The 24,448-nt window shown below is 36.9% G+C and overlaps 3 protein-coding genes across 4 annotated transcripts; all 3 read right to left on the bottom strand.

Moving 5' to 3' along the window:
- Positions 1–840: 840 nt before the first annotated feature.
- On the bottom strand, positions 841–4,450 carry LOC106635779 (dietary and metabolic glutamate transporter-like). The gene is made up of 4 exons (XM_089592908.1): positions 4,381–4,450; positions 2,779–3,020; positions 1,934–2,161; positions 841–1,852 (listed from the first exon to the last, which is right to left on the bottom strand). The coding sequence occupies exons 1-4, from the start codon at positions 4,421–4,423 to the stop codon at positions 872–874; spliced, it is 1,494 nt and encodes a 497-aa protein (XP_089449034.1). The 5' UTR covers positions 4,424–4,450; the 3' UTR covers positions 841–871.
- A 5,844-nt stretch (positions 4,451–10,294) lies between these two features.
- Positions 10,295–13,979, bottom strand: LOC106635777 (dietary and metabolic glutamate transporter-like). Its single transcript, XM_089592929.1, has 4 exons — positions 13,802–13,979; positions 13,403–13,638; positions 11,390–11,617; positions 10,295–11,297 (listed from the first exon to the last, which is right to left on the bottom strand). The coding sequence occupies exons 1-4, from the start codon at positions 13,821–13,823 to the stop codon at positions 10,329–10,331; spliced, it is 1,455 nt and encodes a 484-aa protein (XP_089449055.1). The 5' UTR covers positions 13,824–13,979; the 3' UTR covers positions 10,295–10,328.
- A 3,676-nt stretch (positions 13,980–17,655) lies between these two features.
- Positions 17,656–24,255, bottom strand: LOC106646200 (dietary and metabolic glutamate transporter-like). Of its 2 annotated transcripts, XM_089592923.1 has the most exons (5): positions 23,752–24,255; positions 22,709–22,918; positions 22,332–22,549; positions 18,762–18,990; positions 17,656–18,690 (listed from the first exon to the last, which is right to left on the bottom strand). In XM_089592923.1, exons 2-5 carry the CDS (start codon positions 22,731–22,733, stop codon positions 17,711–17,713), a joined length of 1,452 nt encoding a protein of 483 aa, XP_089449049.1. In that variant the 5' UTR covers positions 22,734–22,918; positions 23,752–24,255; the 3' UTR covers positions 17,656–17,710. The 2 variants fall into 2 exon arrangements, with proteins under 2 accessions (XP_089449049.1, XP_089449050.1); XM_089592924.1 differs by lacking the exon at positions 23,752–24,255 and having other exon boundaries at positions 22,709–23,287.
- Positions 24,256–24,448: the final 193 nt, after the last annotated feature.

Here is a 24,448-nt window from a genome sequence, read left to right as displayed (position 1 = left end):
TATACTTATTAAGTGGTTACTATATTATAAAAAATGTATAAATGCATTAGACAATGACGAAATCCATGTTCAATAGAATATTAATGTAGGGCGCGCAATAAGCTATTTGTATTTATACAATTTTTCGTCACTGTGGTGGTTCCGGTAATTTTTTCAACAAACAAGTTACGTGCAATGATGATAATACCTACGATATAACATACAACGGTTAGTATTATTCTAAAGGTGTGTTTGGGGCTCAATTAGTGTAGTTAGTTATTTACTTTTTTAATGCAAGTTTACTTTCAATCAGAATAATATCGTATCACCCCACCCCCTTAACTGCATACACATAGTAAACATATTAGGCGCTTGCAGTTCTTCGTTATCAAAAAGAAAACAAAATCCACAAACATGACCGTCAAAATTAAATATTATTTATAATATTACATTACTCAATGACATAGATCGTGGTATAATATATCTATAAATGAATGTAAACAGACGGCGATTAACATTTTTTTGAAATCCACTACAATTAAAAATACATAGATTTATTAGGGCACAATTTACAATACTTACACACGTTTTAACACTGTAAGTACTTTTTGCAAATTGTACATAGAGCCAACATATTTATATTGAAATCACGTGTAAAAACATAAAAAATGTATTACACATAACACACACCTTTTACTCCAAGGAATTTTATTTAACAACAATATCCCCAAAAATCCTCGTAACTTTAATATCATTGTATTTTACAATGTCACCCACTATGTATACAAATAATATTGTTTGGGTAAAAATAAAGAATAAAAAAAAAAAAAGTAGTAATAATGTCTCACTCTCTCTGCGATTGAAAGAAATAATGTGTTGAAAAAAAAAACAATTAATGTTTTCCTTCCTCCACCTCCTCCTTTTTCCTCCTTTCCGCTTTCACGAACTCCGGGTCATTCCAATACTCGACTTCGCCGCTACCGTAGCGCAAAAATACCAATTGGGTGCACACGGCGACCCCAAGCACGATCCAAAAGACCAGCCTCCACTCGCTGAGTGTTTGTTCGGGAGCAAGACACCCCACGATGTATGGCGCAACGATGCCCGTAAGCGCCGAAATACCATTCGTCATCGCCATGAGGGAGCCCGCATAATTTGGGCTGAGGTCCAAGACATTGACCATAATGCCAGGCAACGCGGTTCCCATGAACACCATGCCAACGTTAAACAGCACTAGCACGGCAACCCTATCGCAGCCCGCGTAAGTCGCCATGACTATGAAAATCGACGGTACGATCAGGGAAATGGATGCTCCCAATTTCCTGATGCTCGTGATGGACAGGTATCCCCTGACCATCATCCAGTCGGCTATCCACGAAGATACCAAACTACCCAGCCACATACAAAGGTAAGCCAAGGAGGAGAGATAGCCGTTGTTCTGGATGGAAAATTTCAGCACGCTTGACATGTATTTTGGCAGATCCGATACAATGGTCGCCCAGGCCCAATTGTGCCCAATAAGGGCGATTATCAGGGCCCACAAGGGTTTGGAGGATAGTATGTGCCTCCAGGGCTCGGGTGGAGGCTTCTCATGGGTGTGATCGCTCAATTGCTCGTTCAAAAATTTCGACTCGCTCTCGGAGATGAAGGGATGCTCCTGCGGCTTGTCGTAGCACAGGAACACCCATACGCAGAACCAGATGATGTTTGCAGAACCGAAGAAATAAAAGACCGCGGGCCAGCCGTAACTGGTGTAGTGTAATATCAGGCCCGAGATCGTCGTTGCGTAGACGGTGCCCAGTGGTGCCCCGGCATAAACGAATGAACCGATTTTCGATCTCTCGCTGGGTGGTGTCCACTGGGCGAGCATCACCTGTCGAACAAGATAATTTTACAAAAATTATTTTTTCACCCACCAATTGTGGCATGTCACTGTAATTTAAATCAGTCTTACGTTTATGGCAGGGTACGTCGTGCCTTCCCCCAGTCCCATAAGAAATCGGGCGACTATCAGTGCCCTCGAGCCATCCAAGTAAACAGCAGTGGGTGACAGAAGAGTGAAAATGGCTGTAAAGAGGATGCCGAGGCCAAGGGTGTACTTGCCTCCGTATTTTCCAGCCAAAATAGCGCCAGGAAGATGCGTGAGAACGTAGCCCCAGTAGAAGGAAGAGAGAATTATGCCCTGTTGAGTATAAATTTTTGTCGATTTGTAATGTAGGAGTAAAAAGGCTCAAATTTTCCGATAATCTTACAATGTGTTGAAAAAAGAAAAGTAGGGCAAGTTCAGCAGCTGGGCAGAAGAGATTTGTTTATTGAGCGCAGTATTTTTCTCTCGAATAATTGTTACTGCGTGACGCGAGTAGGATGCATTTAGATGCACAGCCGTCAATTCAAACTTATCAACGTAAAGGCATTATTTAATTAATGACTTCGTTAGCGATCTCTGGACTCTTAACAACTTCTCAATTAAAAAAACTCTTTTTATTCATCATCAGCGATTTCAATGAACTTCCGCGTGGACAGCCATTGGTAAATTGTTTTATCATAGAACAGGCTATATTTTTTTTTTTTTTTCATAATATATAAAACATATTTATTATTCTTCAAGTGAATACTCGTTTCAAACGAAATGACGAAACCGAGGCTTTCCAATTATAAAAAAGTATTATTGAATTGTCCGTACACGTACGTACATCAGGTGCATTATTCATAGATCGCTAAATTGATGTGGTAATAATGTAGTTGAAATTAAATTTGAAAAATGTTATCGATAGGATCACAATTAATTTGCAAACTTGCCTGCGTGTGTTCGGACCATGAATATTTTTCTCTGAAAACACTTTCGATCGCACTGCTGCTGCTGTTGCTACTTATCGTCGTGTTGAACTCGAAATGACAGGTGTCGTCTTGTGATTCCGCTCGTTTTGGTGGTACTGCCATTTCGGTTATGGTAATCGACAGACACGAGCGCATGGCGTATGCGTTGAAAAGACCCAAAAAACCCATGATAGCGAAGATCCATCTTTGAGGAATATGCACGCCTGACGGGAGTGACAAGACAGTGTCAACACATTATTAAGCATTGGATAATTATTTACACATTGATACAATGACGAGTTTGCGACTAATCTTACTTAAACTTTACGTGACTAAATATAAAATCTTATTGTATTTGATCTTTTGGGACAAGAGTTATTTTGTTTATTTTTTTTTTTTTATTTATTTCTTTTTTTTTTTTTTTAAGAAGAGGGAACGTTTCGGCAACTGGTGTGCTACCCTCGTAAGGCTTTATTGAAAATAAATAAATACTATTGATTGTGACTAAATAGAGTTTTGTGGAATTGAAAGATTAAGTCAATTATTCTACAGAAAACGATTAGCTGTTTTCTTTCTTTGATAAAATGTACACGTGCCCAGCAGGTGTAAAAATATTTGCATTAGTGTTAGCACACACTGATAAATTTTGAACTATAGATAAGTATTACTGCTTAAATATAATTAAAAGGACATTAAATTTTCTTTCTTTGTACTGGAGTTGATTTTAGCTCTTGAATCTTCGCTTTGTTTTAAAGTTTCTCAAGTGTTATTAAGTTTTCATGAAAATTAGAATTTAATCGATTTTTTTCGAACAATGAGTTCTTCCAACCTTTAGTTCGGAGATCGTTGTGATAACGTTTTTAAAAGTGTGTATACATCTTTTGTTTTTTTTTATTTGTATGTATAACCCAAGTAAATTGTTAATTACAGACTTTTAACTTCTTCATTTAATTGCGTGTATGTATAATTTTATTTTTTTGAGAAATTTTTAAAATTATTAGTCAACAATACAAAATTAACTTTTGACAGCTAACAAGACTTATCTCCGTGATAATCATTACATTTGTCAAGAATATTATTAAATATAGCGAGTTGACATTAATTTATACTTATTATGTATATGTACATAATCACGACAGTAATTAAACTTTTCTCAACTATTCTATAATATACTTATTACACACGCTAAAAAGGCTTTCAAATTTAGCCAGTTTGATTTTTTAACGGCTAGGAAATATTTTAAAAAGTATTTTTAGGAAAATCTAACGTACACCATCAAGGTTGATGACACATTTTTGGATTCCACTACAACAACAGAAACAACTATTGCTACGTCTATTTAAGTCACTTGAATGCTACATGCAAGCACCAGATTAAAAAAAAAAAAAAGATCTATAAAAATCACAGGTAAGTAGTCACTACTCGTAACATTGTACAATATCTCTCGCATACACTGGTGATGGATAAAAAATTTGTAAAAAAAAAAAAAAAAAAAATGAGTTGAAATTCGGTAATCATAATAATAATAAAAATAAAAATAATTATTACTAAGATAGCAACAATAATGATAAATGAAATACTCACAACACGCCTGCCACGCTCCCATCAGTCCTCTTCTCGCGCGCATCTTAGTCCGCAACAGGTGTACGCGAGAGTCGCGGCGGTGATCACAGAGACAACTAACCGAGACGTAGTTTGTTGGCTGAGCTCATAGCTTCTGGCTGATCTGGCTCTTGAGCGGCAAAGATAGAGCAAGCCAAATATTTGGCCGGCACGCAAGAAGCCCCTCTTTGTGGCTCGTATCGATATAAGTATGAACAAAGTGATTAACACTCACACACAAAACTTCTGAACAAAAGATGGTCATCGGTAATTTTTAGATTTATTTATCATCAAATTAAAGCTTTAATTAACTAATTGAGGTAGAAGACAAGTCAGGATTACTAAAAACTCGCTATTTCACGTAAGTTATGCTAATGGCACCTTTTTAAAAACACCTTTCAAGCGGAAAAAAGTAATTTTGAAAGAATGAGAGAGAGAGAGAGAGAAAAAAGTCGAGACGACCACGTGCGCATTAGATATCGGTCCCGAGATCGGGCAGAAAGGCTATGTCATTAACTATTGTGCACTCGCCGCGAGAGAGATAGGCACTGCAACGCAGAAAAACCTGATGATTGATACTAACAATACTTACGTGAGATTCAATTGATTTTGCTCCGATTGCATTAGGCATTTTTTTTTTGTTTCCATGAAAAAATAGATTTTTTCGAAGAAATCCTGAATCCACCTGCTCTACACAGGGTAACTGCCTCATTTACTTATAACTGCTTAATAACTTGGTAATTAAATTAAAAAAAAACTGAGTTAATATTATGACTATAAACATGAACCACCCCAATAGTTTTTCCAATTGGAGCCACTGCGATGTTCAGGAATTTGAAATTTTTAAATTTTACTTATCCGAGCTTTAGATACCACGTGCACGATTGAACCGCGTTTGTCCGATCTTCTTTTCCAATTTAACCGGTGAGCTCTTCAATTCAGCAAATCAGAATCACTTGAATCAATCGCAAGCCTCGATCTCGAGTTCAGCTAAACGTGCATCTGAGCGAGAGCAAAAGTGGCGCCAAATTTTCTATTTTTAGCCACAGCACGAGGAAATCTCATTCTTGGAGGCTACTTTCGTTGTTTGTAAACACAAAATTTTACTCATTTTTCGACAAGCAATACATATACAACGCTGTTTTTTTGTAAATGTCATTTTTTTTTTTTTTTTTTTTTTTCATCCCATGCACTAAAATATGTTAAAGAGCTTAAATTATAATCCTCAAATTATAATTAAATTCATATCATTACAATACGCACTACGGGTACTTGTGATCTTGGAAAGTAGTTCAAACATCACGCGATCGATTAACGCGTTCAAGAGGCCGAACGAGTCGACTGGGTCTGCGACGATAGATGGTGACAAAGCGAAACTGTGCAAAGCTTGCGGCCAAGATGATCATTGCAACAGAAGCCGCTCCAACTGTCTCCAACACATTCCGCGTATGAGGCAACTTGCTACAAGTAAGTACCAATGACGACAAAATTAACGTAAACAGAGCAACAAAGTGCGGTTTTTGTCAGTTGTGCACGAGCGAACGCGTATTTCGGACCATCCTCGAGGACGTAGTAGTGCCAACGTCTCGCTCGGCAATTGAGTTTTCGTTTTTCTTCGAGTTTGCGTTCAAATATGACAATTAGGTATTAATTTAACAATATAATAATTATATTGCACGAGTACTTTTCGAAGCTCCAAAAAGAGCTGAGTTTAAGACCGTATCTTCTCTTGTTCTTCGGCAAAACAAGTAAAAATTCACCGAAAGGTATTATAGATTTTTTCGGAACGTACAAATCTCTGAGAGGTGCAAACAAAGAACTGTACAGCAACGAATATAGATCAGGACCCACCGATCAGTTGGCTGATTAATGCCGCACAAACTTCCTGAGGCTATGTGGAGATGCCAAGTGCAGCGTAGAGAAAGCCAAAGTAAAGGTGAGACTGGATAAGTTGTTCGACAACAACGTTTGCCTGTGCCCAGAGCTGAAAGGATTGATCGAAAACCAACAGCTTGATTTCCGTACTCTACGGGAAAAAGATGAAAAAACGGAGGAGAATGCTACCAAGGACAAACCAAAGTGGTGGAAGTTTTTGGATTTTTTGCGAAGTCTTATTTGCAATGATCGAAAAAACATCTGTAAAAACGTTTAGACTGATCCCGATTAAGTAATGGATACGGCTTGAAACACGTCTTTTACAGTACAAAAGACGTTTATTGTTTGAATAGAGTTGTATCCCAATGAAACTCCATCAGAGTTTTCCAAGGCCAAAGATACGGTCGAAAAAGGACGAGTATTGTGAGATAGAATATTCGACTGGGGTTGAGTATTGAGAGGAATTAAACAATAAAAATAGAATCGCGCAGGATAGCTGTAAACGAATTCGTTATGCTGCTATCTTACAATCAGTATTAGCAATTGGAAATTTTCATAAGAGGTTTGAGCTGAGATTCTTTTTGAGATATCTCATGGAGACTGTCCTTATACTTTTTAAACTGTGGTTAATCATAATTGTTTATTTGTAATATAACATAATCAGACGGTTAAAGAACTAGATTTACTCATGCATATACAGGTGAAATATAACAGTTTCTGTTATTCAAAGCTGTGTAATGATTGTATAAAATCAAATAACTTAAACTGTCTATTAAATTTTCAAAAAAAAAATAACAATAATAATAAAATTTTAATGAAATTGAGTTTATTTATAGTTTTTAAAGAACAGGAATTTATTTTACATTTTTTTAAAGAACGATTACTTCATTTATTTGATTGGGACGAAGCTCCTTGTATCTCCATGGGGAGCGTCACCCCCTGGACCCCGCATAACCTCTCTTGCAAATTATACATTTCGAATTACAATTATACGCCACTGGAGTGCTATAGTGCTCTTCATGCGCACAGCAGATAAGTACGCATTTCGTTTTCTTATGGTCTTGTAAAGTAGTTTAAACATCCCGCGATCGATTTACGCGTTCAAACCTCAGACGATCACCAACACCCAAGTCTTAACTCTCAAAAATAAAAATTAAAAGCGCACACAAGCTGCACGTATGCACAATATACACTCATGCATTCGAAGAGAGAGAGAGAGAGAGAGAGAGATAATTTTTCGACACTTTTTACGCAGAAATTATGGCACTCCCTTTTTTTCTTCACTCAAGCTGCAATAGACTTCAAATTGCTGATGAACGAAACGGCAAACAGTATCCAGAAGACCAGCCTCCACTCAACGAGGGTCTGATGCGGTGCTATGTAACCAATGATGGTGGGGGACACGACACCGGTGATGGCTGATACACCATTCGTCAGTGCCATCAACAAGCCGGCATGATTGGGACTCAGATCTAGTGCATTGATCATCACACTGGGATAAGCAGTGCCCATTATGGTCATGGCCACGATCATCATGGCGATGGCGAGGATACGATCACAGCCGGCATAAGAGGCAGCAACAATGAAAGCAGCGGAACATGGCAATGCTATGATCGAGCCCATCTTGCGGACCTTTGTAATGGAGACTTTACGCTTACCGATCAGGTAATTAGCCAGCCATGAGCTGAGCATCCCACCAACCCACATGCAACAAAGGCCCGAGCCGAAGGCGAGGTCCGTAACGAGGTTCGTAAAGGAGACTTTTCGAACGAGTATCGGAAAACTGCTTTTTTGCCCGAGGAAGTACCAGCCTCCCAAAACCACCCAAGGGCGGAAAAAATTGTTTTCTTGTACATCAAAGTGCACTACAGTAATTTCCGTCAAAGCCACCGGTGTTATTTTTCGGCCCGTGGGGCCTGCGAAGGGTAGCCTCGGTTGGATGGCGCCCATATATATTTTTCGTACCAAGGGTGCAGTAAACGTCCAAATGTTGTAAAAAATGCCCCGAGGTAGGGAAAATAAAGTTTTTAATATTTTTTTGATAGCGTGACGATATTATCTTCCTCGTTAACTGCATGCCATTGTAAACGAAGTAAACTATCGGAGAATTGATGAACAGCCGTAAATAAATAATGAGTCATGAACTATTGCAGGTGCGGTATTTTTGGTCGATTTTTAGCTTGCCTCTACTTAAAATCTCTTTTATTCCGAGTCATTTTTTTGGATATTTTAGTTTTGTCTCGTGCTCATTAATGTACGAATCTTAGTGGACCTTACCTTATAGAGGCGTGCATTACTAGTGTTCCATAAATTTCGTGACATTTCAAAACTTTAGACCTCCCAATACACAGTCATGATACTATATAAATATCCACAAATCAATCACCAGCTGCTATTTTTGTTTTCTTTATGCTCGAATTGCAATTTTTTCCAATAGTTCATCTAAACATGCATAATTTTTTCTTTTCGATTTTTAAGGATGTTCATCACAGTTAAAGGGCGAAACTAGAGAGCAGTGAGGGGAGAGCGAACATGCAGCAACTCCAGCAACTGTTTTTCATGGATGTGTATACCTGTGTACATGAATTTGAACCCGTTTTTTTTTTTTTTTTAATTTATTGAAAAAATAACTTGTCAATCCCTCTGAAAATATAACATAATATTTATTTTATGGTATTAAGTCATGCAAAAAAAAATTGGACGAATTGGATCGATCATTTTCATACTAATTTAATTTTCATGTGACTCTTTTATATGGTTATGTGTTAAATTAAAGTATTTTAAACAAAAACGGTATTGTGAAACGGTCTCAAATTTTACATGTGACTTTCTGACATCGTTACAAATACCCTATTAAAACAGAAAGATCCTACAGAAAAGGCTATGTATGATGAATGTCCTGAATGTAATTAAAGTAATAGATATGATTCATACAGTTAAACAATAGTCAAACATCAGGATTTGTTAATCATCATGCAATACAATTGTTTTTTACTATATACTAGCGATATAAAGTAATAACCAAACTTACAGACCTTGAATTTGATTGAAAATTAAAAAAATAAATAAATAATATATGCGTATATTTTTTACCAAAAACGTGTAAGGCAGGAGTTTTTGAATATAATCAATAGTCCAGGGACGAAAAGTGTGATTTTTTTGTCGAGTGATTTCCGAAGTTTTTGGTTTATATTTTAAGCATAGGTGTGTAGAAATAAATTTTTTTTAATTCATAAAAAATGGTAAACATTATAGGTATTCGTAAATGAAAAATCGTACATTTGTTAACATTTTTGTTTTTTATACTTCATAGATATAAAATATATAATTATTGAGTAACAAACGTGTAAGATAACATTCATCAAACTTAAAAAACAACTAATCGCTCCTATTAAAAATTCTTTGACATTAATATTGCGTAACAAAAGTTGGTAATTATTATAAAGTAAATCATTCAGCCAAATTAATGAAAAACTTTATCCTTCTACTGATGCACTATTTTCAATCATAACGAGTCACGAGATGCATAAAAAAAAAAATGCTCACAGTTTTCGCTAGTCTGTGCTGTCCACTGCATTTAAATTTATTAAGCTTGACCGAAGATGATAGACGTCTGACAGGTTGTCAATCTAGTTGCCAATCGAAGTGTATCGTTCTACTTAACTTTCTTTGAACTGATCAGCCATCATTGATATCAACACTGCTTTCTCGGATATTACATTTCATGGTTATAAATAGATAAATTGATTAACGGATATCTGCTGCACTTCATTTGTGAAATTCACAGGAAACAAATATTGTAACAAGAAAAAAAAAAAAAAAAAAAAAAAAAAAAACATTTTTACAAACGTCTTTTCTTCAGCAGCGATGCGGCCTATTTGTAATAATAATTGTAATAAGTATTGCTTTCATAAATATTCGTGTGGTTCTCAGCGCCTCATAACTAACGACCCAAAGCAAGTGTGGACTCAAACTTTCTGGAGAAAAAAAAAAAAACCAGTAACAAAGTTGTTGAAAAAAAAAAGAAAAAAAAAAAAAAACTTCATTCCCAGGCATCAGGTTTTGTTGTTTTTCTTATCACTTTGGTCCTTGAGGAAAACGGGATCGTTCCAGTCCTGCACGTCTCCACTCGCGAACATCACGAAAATCGTATTGGTAACGAAGAAAACGGCAAAAACGATCCAAAAGACCAGCCTCCACTCGCTGAGGGTCTGACGGGGCGTGAGGACGCCAACCAGGTAAGGCGTCAACATGCCCGTCAACGAGGCTATCCCATTGGTCAGAGCCATCAGCGTGCCCGCGTAATTCGGACTGAGATCTAGCGAGTTGACCTTGATCCCCGGCAAGCTGCTACCCATGAACATCACCCCGAGGGTGAACAGCACGACGACGGTGGTGCGGTGGCAGCCGGCGTACGAGGCTCCGATGATGAGGAACGCGGGCACGATGGTCGATATCGTGGTGTTGATCTTCCGAGCGTTGGTCCTGGAAAGGCACTTTGAGGTGATCATCTTGTCGGTCACCCAGGATATGACCAGGCAGTACAGGATGGAGCAGAGATTCGGGAGCGAGGACAAGTAGCCATTGTACTCGACGGAAAACCGGAGCACGCTCGACATGTACTTGGGGAGATCGGTCACCAGGGTGTACAAGCCCCAATCGTGGCCAATTTGCACTGCCAGTAGCGCCCAAAAGGATTTGGATTTGAAAATGTGGGCCCACGGCACTGGCGGCATGTTCTTGTGGGTGTGCTCGTTGAGCGACTCCCGCAGGTAGGTGGCCTCCTTGCGCGATATGAACGGATGCTCCTCGGGGTCGTTGTAGCACAAAAGTACCCAGAGTACGAACCAAAGGATGCCAGCACCACCGAAGAAGTAAAAGACACCGGGCCAGCCGATGACCGAGTAACGGAGAATCAGTCCGGATATCGTTGTCGCGCCGATTATGCCCAGATCGACGCCTATGAAGATCACCGCTGTTATCAGGGCCAATTCGCTCGGTGGGACCCAGTGGGCCGTCATTACCTTTTGTTTTCAGGATTTTTTTTTTTTTTTTTTTTTCAAGTTAAAATTTTATATTTTTCTTCGTATTTATTCAATATAGATTGTGATATTACGTTGAGCGCTGGAAAGATGACGCCACTGCTAAAGCCCATCAGCACTCGCAGGATGATCAGGACCGTGGAGTTGCCCCATTTTACCAGAGGAGGCACCAGAGTCGTGAATATCGCGGTCAAGAATATTCCGAGGCCGAGGGTGTACTTGCCGCCGAATTTTTCAGCCAATAGTCCACCCGGTATGTGAGTGAATATGTATCCCCAGTAAAAGGACGAGAGTATCACACCCTGTGTCGCAAATTGTTTTAAATATAATTTAAATGCATTAATACTTGTGTGTATAAAAGCGAGTTCGTATCGAAAAAGTGTTAAACGTGCTCGGCCTATCTACAATTTTCAAGTTGCACATTGAAATGCTTTGTGATAATTTACCGGTGCTCTTTTTTTTTTTTTTTTTTTTTTTTTTTTTTTTTTTTTTTTTTTTTTTTTTTTTATGAGTAATTTATTACAGAGTTGAAGTTTTGTTTTGTCAACGGGAGAAGTCGATGACTAAAAACTATAGTTCATAATACTTGCTTCGAGTCGAAGACGTGATGATGCAAATTTCGCGATTCCAATGCGTAATTATGGAATAAAAAAAAATGGCATACTGTAGTTGAAAATGTTATCCTGCACGCGTAGTTACGGACTCGAAAGTACAATTATAAACGCGTGACCCCAAACTGGTTACTACAATCACTAAAATTACTTCAATCAAATGTAATGTACGCAGAGTTGCATCGATAGAAAATCCGAAGTAAGCCAATTGATGTAGTGAAACATGTCGCGTGTCATTTATTTTATTAAATTCTAGCTTATTGTTTTTTGTACCCGGAATTTTTTTTGCATGAATCCAGTGCAGGATGGAATATCTTACCAAGAAGATTTTTTTACTATTGTGTGTGTTCGTATATCACGGTGTACATGGTTAATTTTATTTTTTTATACATCATATTTTAATTCAATATTAATATAATTAAATCTATTTATCCTGCAATTTTTCCAACATTAATTATTCCTTGTGTTTGTAAACAATAAAAAACTTTTTTCATCTAGTGGTTAAAAATTTTTTCTTTTTTTGTCTTGTTAAATAACTGCTTTATTTAATGTATCCCTATTTATTACTTATGTTTTTATTAATTAGCTATGTTTACATTATTCCAGCTGCCATAAAAATCAATGATTAAACTAAAATTTATAGTATTGCAAGCATATTTAAGTTAAAGTCCATGTCGGTCCAAAAAGAATAAAATATTTTCTTTATATAATTGTATACTTTGCTATCATTTCATTTTTTGTCATCTTTATGAATAGTTGTTTGTTTTATTTTTATACTGAATCATACATAAGTATGACACCTTAATATTGATAAAAGTCTTTTAATAACCGTTTTACGTGGATTTTTTATTTTATCAATAAATTTTCGCAATATTATAAAAACATTTCGATATTAACTAAAAGAATTTGAACGGAATTTCCTTTCGTCGTTAATTTATTCATATGAAATCAGTTGCTATGATGTAAATCGTTACCACGCTCATTAATATTTTTCGTTACGTTATTTTTAAGTACAGCTTGATCATTGATCCACATCCATTGATATATTTCTATGCGTTAGCTAATGAAACGGAATTAATCAAATGACTATAAAGAAAAAGACACACTGACCCATCAAAGTAGATCAATTAGCTATCGATCACAAGTATTACCTCGTTCTCAATGGTACGTAAAAATGTAAGTAATAAATAAACAATGAAATCTAGGAACTCGAACTTAAAAATTTTTTTTTTCAACATAATTCGCGTACAAAATTATTTTTAAAATAAAAAAAAAAACATATTTGACTGCAAAAAAGATATTGAAAAATATATCCAAACAAACATACAATGTAGAGAAAACAAGGACTCAATCATTTTTGAACATTCCTCCTTTCCAACCGGAACCATGTAACCTTGAGGTTTTTCGACTACTCCATACGATCCGCTCTACAAGGGACATCGATGGATGTAAAAAAAACATGAAAAAAATACTCGCTTGAGTGTACTCGCTCCAAACGTAAGTGCCTCTGTGCGGTGGTAAAACAACAGTGGCGTTGCTCGTTAATGGTTGTTCGAGATCCGGGCACGTGTCGTCGATCAGCTCCTCGGTGATGTTCACAGGCACGGTCATCTCCGTGATTGCGATCGACAGACAGATGCGCATCGCGTAAGCGTTGAACAGTCCCAAGAAACCCATCACCGCGAATATCCATCTTTGCTGGATGCGTATACCTGACGCAAAACGTTAATTTTAAGGAAAAAAAAAAAAAAAAGACTCGTCGAACAATGTGCGCTTCTGTGATTCGAACGAAGCGGGGAGATCCCAACATAGTTGTCTATCGGGAGGAAAAGAGGCGAAGCTCGATATTTACTGCGAGAAAATCGGATTACTTACAACTGGCCGAAGTGGGCAGCATCGCGTCTCACTTGCACTGATAAACCTTCGCAAAGACAATGAACCAGCATTTAAATCAAAAGCCCGCGAGTGACCGATACAACACGCGCAGTTACGCGCTATACGTGCAACTCGTACGATTCCATCGCTTGAGTATATACCTAGTTGCGCTAAACCAGTGCTGCTGCCGATGTTCCGAAGATACTACTGACAGTACTGACAGTATAACTAGGTACCTATCGTACGCACATTTGGTCTTCCCCTCCGCTGCTGTAAACGTGCGTATAGTTCGACTGGTCTGCCGCGACGGTACGCTCAAATCAGTGGAAAAAAAGCGACACTCTCTCTCTACCGCATAGGCACTGGCAATTTCCCTACTAATCTCTGCTACTGAGGCGTGCACGACGAGATTGACGAGAGGCCGGCCTTGGATGGGCGTATACTTACTCGAGCTAAGCCGGAGCACTGTACTTACTTTCTCGATCCGAGTGCTTGCGTCTTCCCAGCGCTGCGTTCGCGCGGTATCGAGTTATCCTTCGAATAATATACGCCGAGTTTTCCCACACAAATCGGTAAATCGTGTCCAATTGACGATTGCAACTTTTTTTTTTTTTTTTTTTTTTTTTTTTTTTCCCAACACCAGCTTGCACTCGCGTAAGGAATTTTTAAGCCATTTCTTTCGGTGTACTCGACGAACTAGTTTCCCTGACCTAAAAGTTCGGACCCGTTGAAATGCCAATATGTGTGTATGATTGATTGAGTATCAAAGATGCGCAGGTGGTTTAATTGGAACGAGGCGCTACTTCAAGTTCAATGTATTTTCAATAGGAGGAGCCGATCAATTATAATAGTCGAGGATATCCAATATATGAGGAAATCCACAAAAAATATCCCATTTTTGTCTACCATTTGATAAAAAAAAAAGTTGTTCGCCCATTTAATTTGTTATGTCATGTACTTACTATGAGGAAAAAGTTTTGAAGACTGGTTTCAGTGAGGGTGACGCCCATTTTCCGCGATTAACATGTTAAAATTATATCTGTAAGGATGATATTTGTAGATATTTGAATCACGAAAAAAGGGCGTCACCCTCACTGAAACCAGTCTTCAAAATTTTTTTCCTTATAGTACATGGCATTACGAGTAAAATAAGTCCTATCTCGGATGAAAATTTTTTTACTAAAAAATAAGGGACAAAAATGGGATATTTTTTATGGATTTTACCGTATACATTTTCATTATGTTTGGAATGTTTTTCTTTTTTTTTTTTTTTTTACACGTGCTCATCACAGACTACAATTGATTCATTTGGCATGAAAATCGAATTTATCAGGCTGTACGTGCTTACGGGGAAGGAGCATCAAATTCAACAAAAGACACGAACTTCAATTTTAGATTACCTTATCAGTGATGTTAAACAAGGTCGCCATTTTAATGTCAACAATGAATGTAAGATTTTACAACTAAAGTGATTGTTTTTCATTTTTACGTCAATAAAGTACATGAATTTTATCGACATTTCTTTTGTACAGCTTTTTCTTTGTATTGAAATCTGAAAAATTTATTACCCAAAGATATTCATAACAAACAAAATTATTCTTTTTCTCGATAATTTTCATATCATAGGTATATTTAACCCACGTACGTTTAGTTAGTCAGACTGAGAAATTTTTTAAAATTATATTCTTATCTCACAAAAAATGATTGATATCATGCGCAAAAAATCTGGGATGTATAATGACCTACAATAAATTAATAAAATTACCTACTACCAGGCCCGAGTTATTTGTGTATCCAAATTAAAAAATTTGTAAAATTTGTTGTACTCAAAATATTTATTTGAGTACAATAATTCATATACCAGAATTTTTTATGAAAAAAAGGTGTTAATTAAAATTCTTTTGGTTTGAATGTCTCAAGCATACTCTACAAATGTTAATTTGTGTTGCGGAATCGTATGATAATAAACACCATACACTCAAGACATCAGTATATAAATTAATATTTTCTTCTGGAATTACACGTTTTTTTTTTATCTTTTCAAGGATGCCAGAATAGTCTTACGATGCACATGATTTTCCTAGCAAATGGAGAACATTTTTTTATTTGTCACCATTTACATTCCGAAGTAGAGAAAAATTTTATTGTTATCATTGACAAGTGTAATACATTTAAGGTGTTGAAGTTTATTGTAAAACATTTAAATACTTTTTCAAATGCTTTGACTATTTTTTTTTATTATCCGTACACTCGGTCTGCCAGCACTGCATGAATAAAAATACGTACATGCATGGAAAACGGAACTTAAGATAGGAGCGTGTTTTATCGAAGTTGTAAAAATGGCATGACTAGTGGCATTTTTTTCTCTTGTTTGTACTGTGAAGCTTGTGTAGCTCGAACATAATCGTAAAATCGGCTCTAACGGGACTTCCGAAAGTCCAGTAACTTTGGATTACAGTTTACAGAAAAAAAAAAAAAAAAAATCCATAGGTGGCATTATCTAAGATCAGATTACGATCAGCAAGAGACGAATTTTGTCAGATGTCGAGTTGCGTCTGGCTAGGAGAGAAAGACTCGGGTTACGTTCCAGTAGTATAGAGACGTGCGATCGCGTTTCATCCCGGTCATCAAATTGCAAGTTAACGAGTACATATTGTTAAAATAATGAAAAATAAAATATATTTCCTCCTCTCTCTCTCTCTCTCTCTCCTCGTTTTTAGTCGGTTTTAATAGGTTATTTGCGATTACAAAGTATTATTGTTCTGGTATACTTAGGATGTTCATCTGCGCCATTAATTTTGTAACAATTTATTGTAGTAACATTGTGTATTTAATATTGTAATTTTTTAATCTGTAATTTTGGTGAGTTGCCATTCGGGTGTTTCGCCCTTGGCATGAATAAATACGCTTTCAGTCAATCAAAAATCTCCTCTCACTGTACAGACATCGTCATAAAGTCCGCGCCCTGTGAAAATTTGGAAAAATTTTGTTACGTAGTACAGCTTGTAAAGTGTTGGTAAAGAGGATGCAAATTTTTTTTTCATGTACAACAGCATATATAATTAATAAATATATATTTCATATTAGCGAATGTCAACGAAATTGACAAAAATCTTCCTCAAATTATAATTTGTTATAATTTTTATTTGAAAAAATTGTTTTTAATTTTCGTCATACTTTTTTGGTTAGATCAATATAATTGCTAAGTTATTAATCATATATTACTTAATCAGACAAAGTATTTTGTTAATGACAATCGTACAAAACACAAAAAAAATCAAGTTAATCCACACGTTTGATAATCATTAACAGTATAATGGAAAATTTTTACTATAAATATCGCAAAAAACTTTATTTAAACATCGCAATAAGGTAAGTAATAACATGCACGCACAAAGAGAAAGAGACGGGTATTTTTTTCAGATATCTTACTTTGATCACATGCACCAAGAAACATGTTTCTAAAATGTTCATAAGTATACTTATAAACTCCACCTTCAACCGATACGAAGCTTTTTCTATGAGCGAACAATAAGTAGAATCGAAATGAACATCGTGTACACGCAACTCATAAAATCTCGTTTGCGTAAAATTGTTACTTATGTTTACCGTCATCCAAACTATACAAAAAAGTCTTTTCATTGTTACATCGAGACACAGTGTTTATGTCTTATATGTAAACTATTAACGAAATCATTCGCACGGAAACGTACAATAAATAATGTTAAGACACTGTAAGGTGTACAAATAACAAGCTACAAATCCTTCAAGAGGTAGGCATCGAGCAAAAAAAAAAAAAAAAAAAAAAAAAAAAAAAAAAAAAAAAAAAAAAAAAAAAAAAAAAAAAGGGTCGATCGAATGAAGTATGTATACAATGCAAATAAATACTATATCGAGGAACAAAAGTCTCTACTGCGCGCTGCCCTGGCTTTTCTTTCTTTTCCGGTCGTTTTTCTCATCCTCCGCGAGTTGGGGGTCGTTCCACGGTTGCACCTCGCCACTGGCGAAGATCAGGTAAAACACATTGGTGACCATGAGAACGGCAAAAATGATCCAAAAGACGACGCGCCACTCGCTGAGTCTCTCGTTCGTCGTGATCTTGCCCACCAAGTAGGGAGTGATGATCCCCGTGCAGGCGGCGAAGCCGTTGCTGACCGCCATCACCGTGCCCGCGTAATTCGGGCTCAGGTCGAGGGCGTTGACCTTGAGACTCGGGATCCCGCATCCCAAAAACGTGACCCCCACCACGAACATGGTGACCACGAGTTTTTTGTCGCACTCTGCATACGAAGCCGCGACGATGAACACCCCCGGGCCGATCGACGCGAGGGTCGTCCCGAGTTTCCTCACGTTGGTCCTGGACATGCGGTCGGTGGCTATCAGCCAATCGGCCAGCCACGACATGAGGACGCAGCACAGCCACATGCCGACGTAGGGCAGGGAGCTCAGGTAACCGTTCTCGTCGATCTTGAACAGGAGGACGTTGGCCATGTACGAGGGCAGATCCGAGGAGATGGTGTAAAAGCCCCAATCGTGGCCTATCTGCACGGCTATGAGGGCCCACATGGGCATGGACGTGAGCATCGCCCTCCAGGGCACCGAGGGCGGGTTCACGTGGACGTGCTCGCACAACTCGTTCTCCAAGTATTGGGCCTCCTTGTCCGATATAAAGGGGTGCTCCCGGGGGGTGTTGTAACAGAAGGCGATCCATATGACGTACCACAGTGCCCCAAGGATGCCGAAGAAGTAGAAGACGATCGGCCAGTCGAAGTACTTTAGGAGAAGACCGGAGGTCGCGGTGGCGAAGACGGTGCCGAGGGGCGCGCCCACGTACACAAAGGACCCGGTTTTCGACCTCTCGTCGGGGGGCGTCCACTGGGATATGAGCACTGAAAAGCACGTGAATCGTCACGAGATTGTCGTTTGAACGAATGAATGAGCAGGTTAATGTGGGAATTACCGTTTAACGCGGGGAGGGTCACGCCCTCGCAGAGTCCCATGAGAACCCGGAGGGCGATGAGGGCCGGAGCGTCGCCGAAGCGCGTGGCCATCGGGATCAAGCACGTGAGCACTGCCGTGGATACGATGCCCAAGCCGAGCGTGTGCTTGCCGCCAAATGTTTCGGCGATCAGTGCTCCTGGGATCTGCGTGATGACGTATCCCCAGTAGAAAGAGGACAGGATCACGCCCTGTGTCACATGGGAAAATTTATCTGTTTAGTGTTTTTTTTTTCTTTTTTTTTTCTTTTTTTTTTCTGGTAAATAAAGTTAATGAATACGTTTGAATGCCTCAACTTTTCCGCATGTTAAAACTTTTTTTTTTTTTTTTTTTAAAAACAAAAAAAAACCACAAATAATACGATTCTTATGCTTAATTAAACTTGAAAAAAAAAAAAAAAAAAAAACTAAATTAATTTCTAGCAATTTTTTTTTTTCAACAGTATTATGATTCAAGAGAATTCAGTGTAGCAGTAGTATATATTAGTAAATGAGGATGTTGATTACACGGCAGTCGACGAGCGTGTTAAGATAATTATGTATATCCTAAATTAAGGCAATAATGAAATTTTAATGACGCTTGGTGCACATTTAAATTAATGTCTAATGAGGACATTGTTCAGTTTTTGATAGGCTAAGATTTTTACGATACTAATTTTTATATTTTCAATATTTTTAAATGAGTATCTATAACGAAAAACTAGATTTTTATGCACTCCAATTACCTTTGTTGTACGGAATAATGATAGACTCGTAACGAAATTTTTTTTGTGTTACAAAAATATCTAATTATTCTGTATATCATTTTATAAAACTGTTGGAGAAAAAAATCAACGAATATGCGTAGTAGAAAAGCTATAGATTATTTTTTTTTACACGAATTCGAAAACAGCTCTCTTTTATACCTGTTCATAACTAATCCTACTAGTTGTTCAAATTACAAGAGGTACAATGTAATTTTTCATCAAAGAATAATAACTGAATTATGTTTTGGAAACCGTTGGTAATAGTCACTACTCCCACACTAGTGTTATTTCGTTAAATCCTTCTCTTGAACTGCAGGGAGTGAATATATGTTTTTCGCATCTGCACAATCAAAACATATCACGTTGCTATATTGCCGAGTATGTAAAAAAGAGTGTCATGACATACCTATGACGCGTACGAGAAAGAAGTTCCTGCATCGGATGACGCGACAACAAAAATCCAAAAGTTGTCAATACGTATAGAGGCTAAAGCATCGCGTAGTTAAACACCAAATTCAAAACACAATGTATCATCTGTTGAGTCCTCCATTGGATGCAGATGAGGTATATTTTATTTGTAAAATAATGTGTCTAGTAATATCACGAAGTGGTATTTTCCAACAAGCAAAGGGTCACTGCAATACTCGCATCGCTTGGATTGTGCTTGGAGAGTTTGGCTAAAAGAGAATGCGAAACTATTGTGTCACGGGAAACAAAATAAAATGTTGGTAAACGAATGAGTGAAAAGAGAGATCGAGGAAAGTGTCCAACAACGCCTCTGGCGATAGATGTATCAGAAGATGTGGATGGAGGAATGACAATCGTTTTTCATTTACAATCCAAACGTATAGAGATCGGACCTAACGGATCAAGAGGGAGGCGAAGAAAGCAATAAAAACTGGAAAGTTATAGGAAAGTAAATGGATGAAAAAGTGATGAAAGAACGAGTAGAAAACCAGTTCTATGGAGTCAGAAAAAAGGGAAAAAGATGAAGCGTAGGAAAAATTTTCAACGAATGACAGAAAGCAGACGTAAATAAAGTATACGACCCAAGTGATTATGACACGAAAAAATTGATTTAGCTGGCAAATAGAAGAGAAGATCGACGGGAAAAACTGATTGTTTAAGTATTTTTGATAAAAGGGTAATGGTTTTTTTATTAAGTATGGATATATGTTTACGGTCATACTTTGAAACTTTGTGACACTAAAGGATGACAAAACAGATTTTTACGAGCACCAGTACACACTATATGAAACTGAAACATATTTTCATTTCAAACACGCCTATATGGCTGAAGTATGCCAAAGGATGTACAGATATAATTATCCGCACGGAGCATGTACGTGTACGTATGGAAGCGCGAGTGCTTACGCAAAGTGTGGAATATCGTACATTCGATGTAATAAAGACGATAAAAAGATAGGTGTCGCGTACACGAGGACGTACTAGTATCCCGTTCTCTGCAACGAGAGATAATCTGCTTCGAGCTAACATCACTCATGATGCGCAATAAAGTACCCAAAGAGAGCTCTAAATTTATTTATTTATTTTTTTTTTTTTACCAATATTTTTTTTAACCCCCGCTTCATACAGGTGCTTTTTGGCGGAGGAAAAAATTTGGACGACTGTTTACGTCCTCGGTGTTGACGAACTTGCATAAGGCGCTGCATAAGTACTTGTTTTTCCAACGAAATCAGTCGAAATCAAACGAATTAGGAAGTTATCGACTTAAAAAGTGGAAGTAATTATGAACGCATTAATTAATTTTGATTAAACACCTTTCAGCAGCGTCAGCCGTTAATGGCGTCCCTAATTGTAGTTAGGCTTCCATTATCGATAGAATTTGTCATTTGTTGAAGTTTTTGTGAGTGACATGATGTACGAAGAAAAGGGTTTTAGACGCCAAGTAGAAAACAATAACTTTTCTCGCTGTTGGTTTCATCAAAATTTTAAAAGCAATCGAGTGTTACACTTTTATATATATATATGATCTCTCATAGTAACGTTTATTCAGCAATACAAGACTCTCGCACCGCTATATATGTTGTGCAACAGAAAGATAAAGATGGGCAACTTGACGTATTGTTTCACTCCTGTATTGTATAGCCACTGTCGAATTGTGCATACGAAAGTACTGATGCGAATATTTACAAAAAGATTCAATGGGTTTCGGCGTATGCAGTCTTCACGGTATTCCGTGCTACATTGATTTTCAGAAGAAGATCCGACTAATCAACCGACGATACGAGTGAGACGGCGATTTTCTTTTATGGATGGGGCACTCCTTTCGGGAAGGCCGCGAAAACACATAGATTGAGGACAGAAAAACAAAATGGTCTTATCTACATTTTTGTCACTGTGTTTAAGTTGTGACAATAGAAATGAATCTAATGGAAACGCGAAGAAAGAAAAAATAACACGTGACCGTGGAATGTAACCTTGGCGGAAAAAAAAAAAAAAAAAGATTAAGCAAAGCGTGAACAAATTTCAAATCGTTCTTTAAATATTATGATTAATTTTTTTTCAATTTCGGTTTTTTTAATGATTTTTGATAGTTTTTATCCTTCTTTCTGAAGTGGTAATTTTTTTTTTCTTAACTCTCATAGACTTAGTTTGTTTTGATAATATGTATATTTTTTTTCAAACGCGATGATAAATTTCAATTCCGTACAACGCTAATTTTTTCCAGCAGAGAGAAGTTTTATTGTATTGTGTGTTTATTGCACTTAATTCGAAAATACACCCAAATGTTTCATAACCCGTGGATATGTTATCTAAGCTTACTTGCATGTCCTTGTCCCAATTGTACGTTCCTTTATGAATTATAGTTTCATTGTTGTTAACCACGTCGGCTATACAGGTATCGTCGTGGTGTCGCAGGTCTTGTACAGGTTTTGCCATTTCCGTAATAGCGATGGATAAACTGACGCGCATACCGTAGGCCATTACGAGGGCCAAAAATTCCATCAGAGCTAGAATCCAGCGCTGGTTGATTGGAGCACCTAAAAAAAAGGTCACGCTTAATTTAACGCGATAGATAAAGTGCAGTAACATGAAAAGTCTCGCAAAAATTTTTGTACGAATCGAAATATAGCGTTCGTATGAAATTTTGTTTATTAAAAGTACCGTTAATTGAATTATTTAAAAAAAAAAATACTCACAGCAAACTTTCAGAGCTGACGACATTTTTACGGAGCGTATCGTGTAACTGGCGAGCTTTGGGATAATTTAATCCTTTATATATTTCAACATGACGAAATTATTTTTACTTTTTCATCAGTACGGGCGCCATTGATCATCAGCTTTTCCGACGCTCCGAGTCAAGTGTTTGATTGACGATAAGTATCGGTTCACAAGAATCTGCTCAAAGGCTGTTGAATAGTTGCGAGACAAATAAGAGTATCGCACTTTATAAAAGATAAGATAAAAGATGCTGTGTGCAGATTGTAAAGGATACTTTGAAAAATAAAACATAGCAGGAGTGCAGCTTTGTTTTCTTTGAAGCAATTGTCTGTTGCTTTTTACATTAATTTTTCAAACATATTTTGAAGGAATTTTATCATCGGAATTTCACTCTAGAATTATTTTATTTGTTTATAAATATAACAATATAACCACGAGTTCAACATTTAAGCATTACTTACTCACAAATCATATAGAAAAAATGATTATTTCCTTTTTTTTTACCTTTTTGTTCTAACTTGACAGTAACACCAACATAAATTATACATGATTTCTAGTACAAATGAATGTACAAGGTATTCTTTTTTACGTCCTTACTATATAATCATTGCAAAAAAAAAAAAAAGAGAAGAGTTAAACAGGGTATGTAAGGTGATGCATTAAAATTGTGTACAATTATTTTTATTTCGATCACCAAGTATGCAAGATTACTGTTTTGTCGCTTGTAAATCATATTCTTCAGTTTCGTAACAGAAAATTATAATTAGTCAACGTGCACATTTTCATACGTTTTCTTGAATTTTCCTCGGTTGAGCTATTATTACAATTTCCTTGTAAAAATGTTTTAATAAGATTTGTAAGGTCAAGTAAAGTAAAAGCGCGAAAAATGTATTCAGTGCCGCTGTATCCGTAAAAGTGAATGTATCATAAATGTATCTCGTTAGAAAAGTAAATAGAAATTTCAGCAGTTTCAATATGAGGAGAAAATAAAAAAAAAAAGGATAAAATTGTTAATCATTACCTTACTTGAGTTACGTATAAATAAGATGCGGTGGACACTTCACTTAAGTTAACACACAAATATAATAAAGTTTTTTCGATAAGTTTCTTTGTTGGATCACGAAATCGAAAGAATGAGAGAACTCGTTGAGCCAACTGATACTTCCCGACTGCCGCGTCAGATGTGAGCCGGACTCAGGTCGCGTGCTTCAATAAAGTCGGTGTTTTTCAACGCACGGTAGAGGTGATGAACGCTTTATGAAAATAGAGCAGACGTCACACTGATTACCAACAGCTTTATAGACCAGGAGGTCATCAAAAATTTCGTGGAATATTTTACACCAGGTTGCTTTTTATTAACTACGAATTTTCCGTACTAATGAAGTGTGATAAGATAAATTATGAAAAGCACCCATTCACGTGCGATAAGACTGGCCACACCTGCATTGAAAAATGGTAAACATGAGTAAGTAACTTGTTTACGTTGAATCGAATAAAAATCAATGAAGAAAAACACCATCGAGATATTATTGGTAGCTGATTTCAACATTGTATTCTGACCGTCACTTTAATGTACATAAAACATATAGTTAGTCTAAAAAGGCTAATATATTTTTCCAGCCTATCGTACATTATAATGATATTTTGTAAAGAATTGAACATTTGAAAAGAAAAAAAAAAAAGATTTTTTAATTTGTGTTGCCAATTATTTATTCATA

Source organism: Copidosoma floridanum, unplaced genomic scaffold (genome assembly GCF_036245765.1).
Source record: "Copidosoma floridanum isolate Cflo_tuat_1 unplaced genomic scaffold, Cflo_Japanese_pri ptg000019l, whole genome shotgun sequence".
Lineage (NCBI taxonomy): Eukaryota > Metazoa > Arthropoda > Insecta > Hymenoptera > Encyrtidae > Copidosoma > Copidosoma floridanum.
Note: the sequence above shows the minus strand (reverse complement) of the source record. Positions and strands in the feature narration are given on the sequence as shown.

Bases quoted from the DNA above. Each gene is read 5' to 3' on its own strand.
- LOC106635777 (XM_089592929.1), bottom strand. From the start codon at position 13,823: ATGCTGCCCACTTCGGCCAGTT. The intron at 13,639-13,801 runs GTAAGTAATCCG...GTTTTGCGTCAG, and splicing joins GCTGCCCACTTCGGCCAGTT to GTATACGCATCCAGCAAAGA. The intron at 11,618-13,402 runs GCGAGTATTTTT...TTTGCGACACAG, and splicing joins TTTGGAGCGAGTACACTCAA to GGTGTGATACTCTCGTCCTT.
- LOC106646200 (XM_089592923.1), bottom strand. From the start codon at position 22,733: ATGTCGTCAGCTCTGAAAGTTTGCT. The intron at 22,550-22,708 runs GTGAGTATTTTT...CCTTTTTTTTAG, and splicing joins GTCAGCTCTGAAAGTTTGCT to GTGCTCCAATCAACCAGCGC. The intron at 18,991-22,331 runs GTAAGCTTAGAT...CATGTGACACAG, and splicing joins ATTGGGACAAGGACATGCAA to GGCGTGATCCTGTCCTCTTT.
- LOC106635779 (XM_089592908.1), bottom strand. From the start codon at position 4,423: ATGCGCGCGAGAAGAGGACTGATGGGAGCGTGGCAGGCGTGTT. The intron at 3,021-4,380 runs GTGAGTATTTCA...CACTCCCGTCAG, and splicing joins GGGAGCGTGGCAGGCGTGTT to GCGTGCATATTCCTCAAAGA. The intron at 1,853-1,933 runs GTAAGACTGATT...CTTGTTCGACAG, and splicing joins CGACGTACCCTGCCATAAAC to GTGATGCTCGCCCAGTGGAC.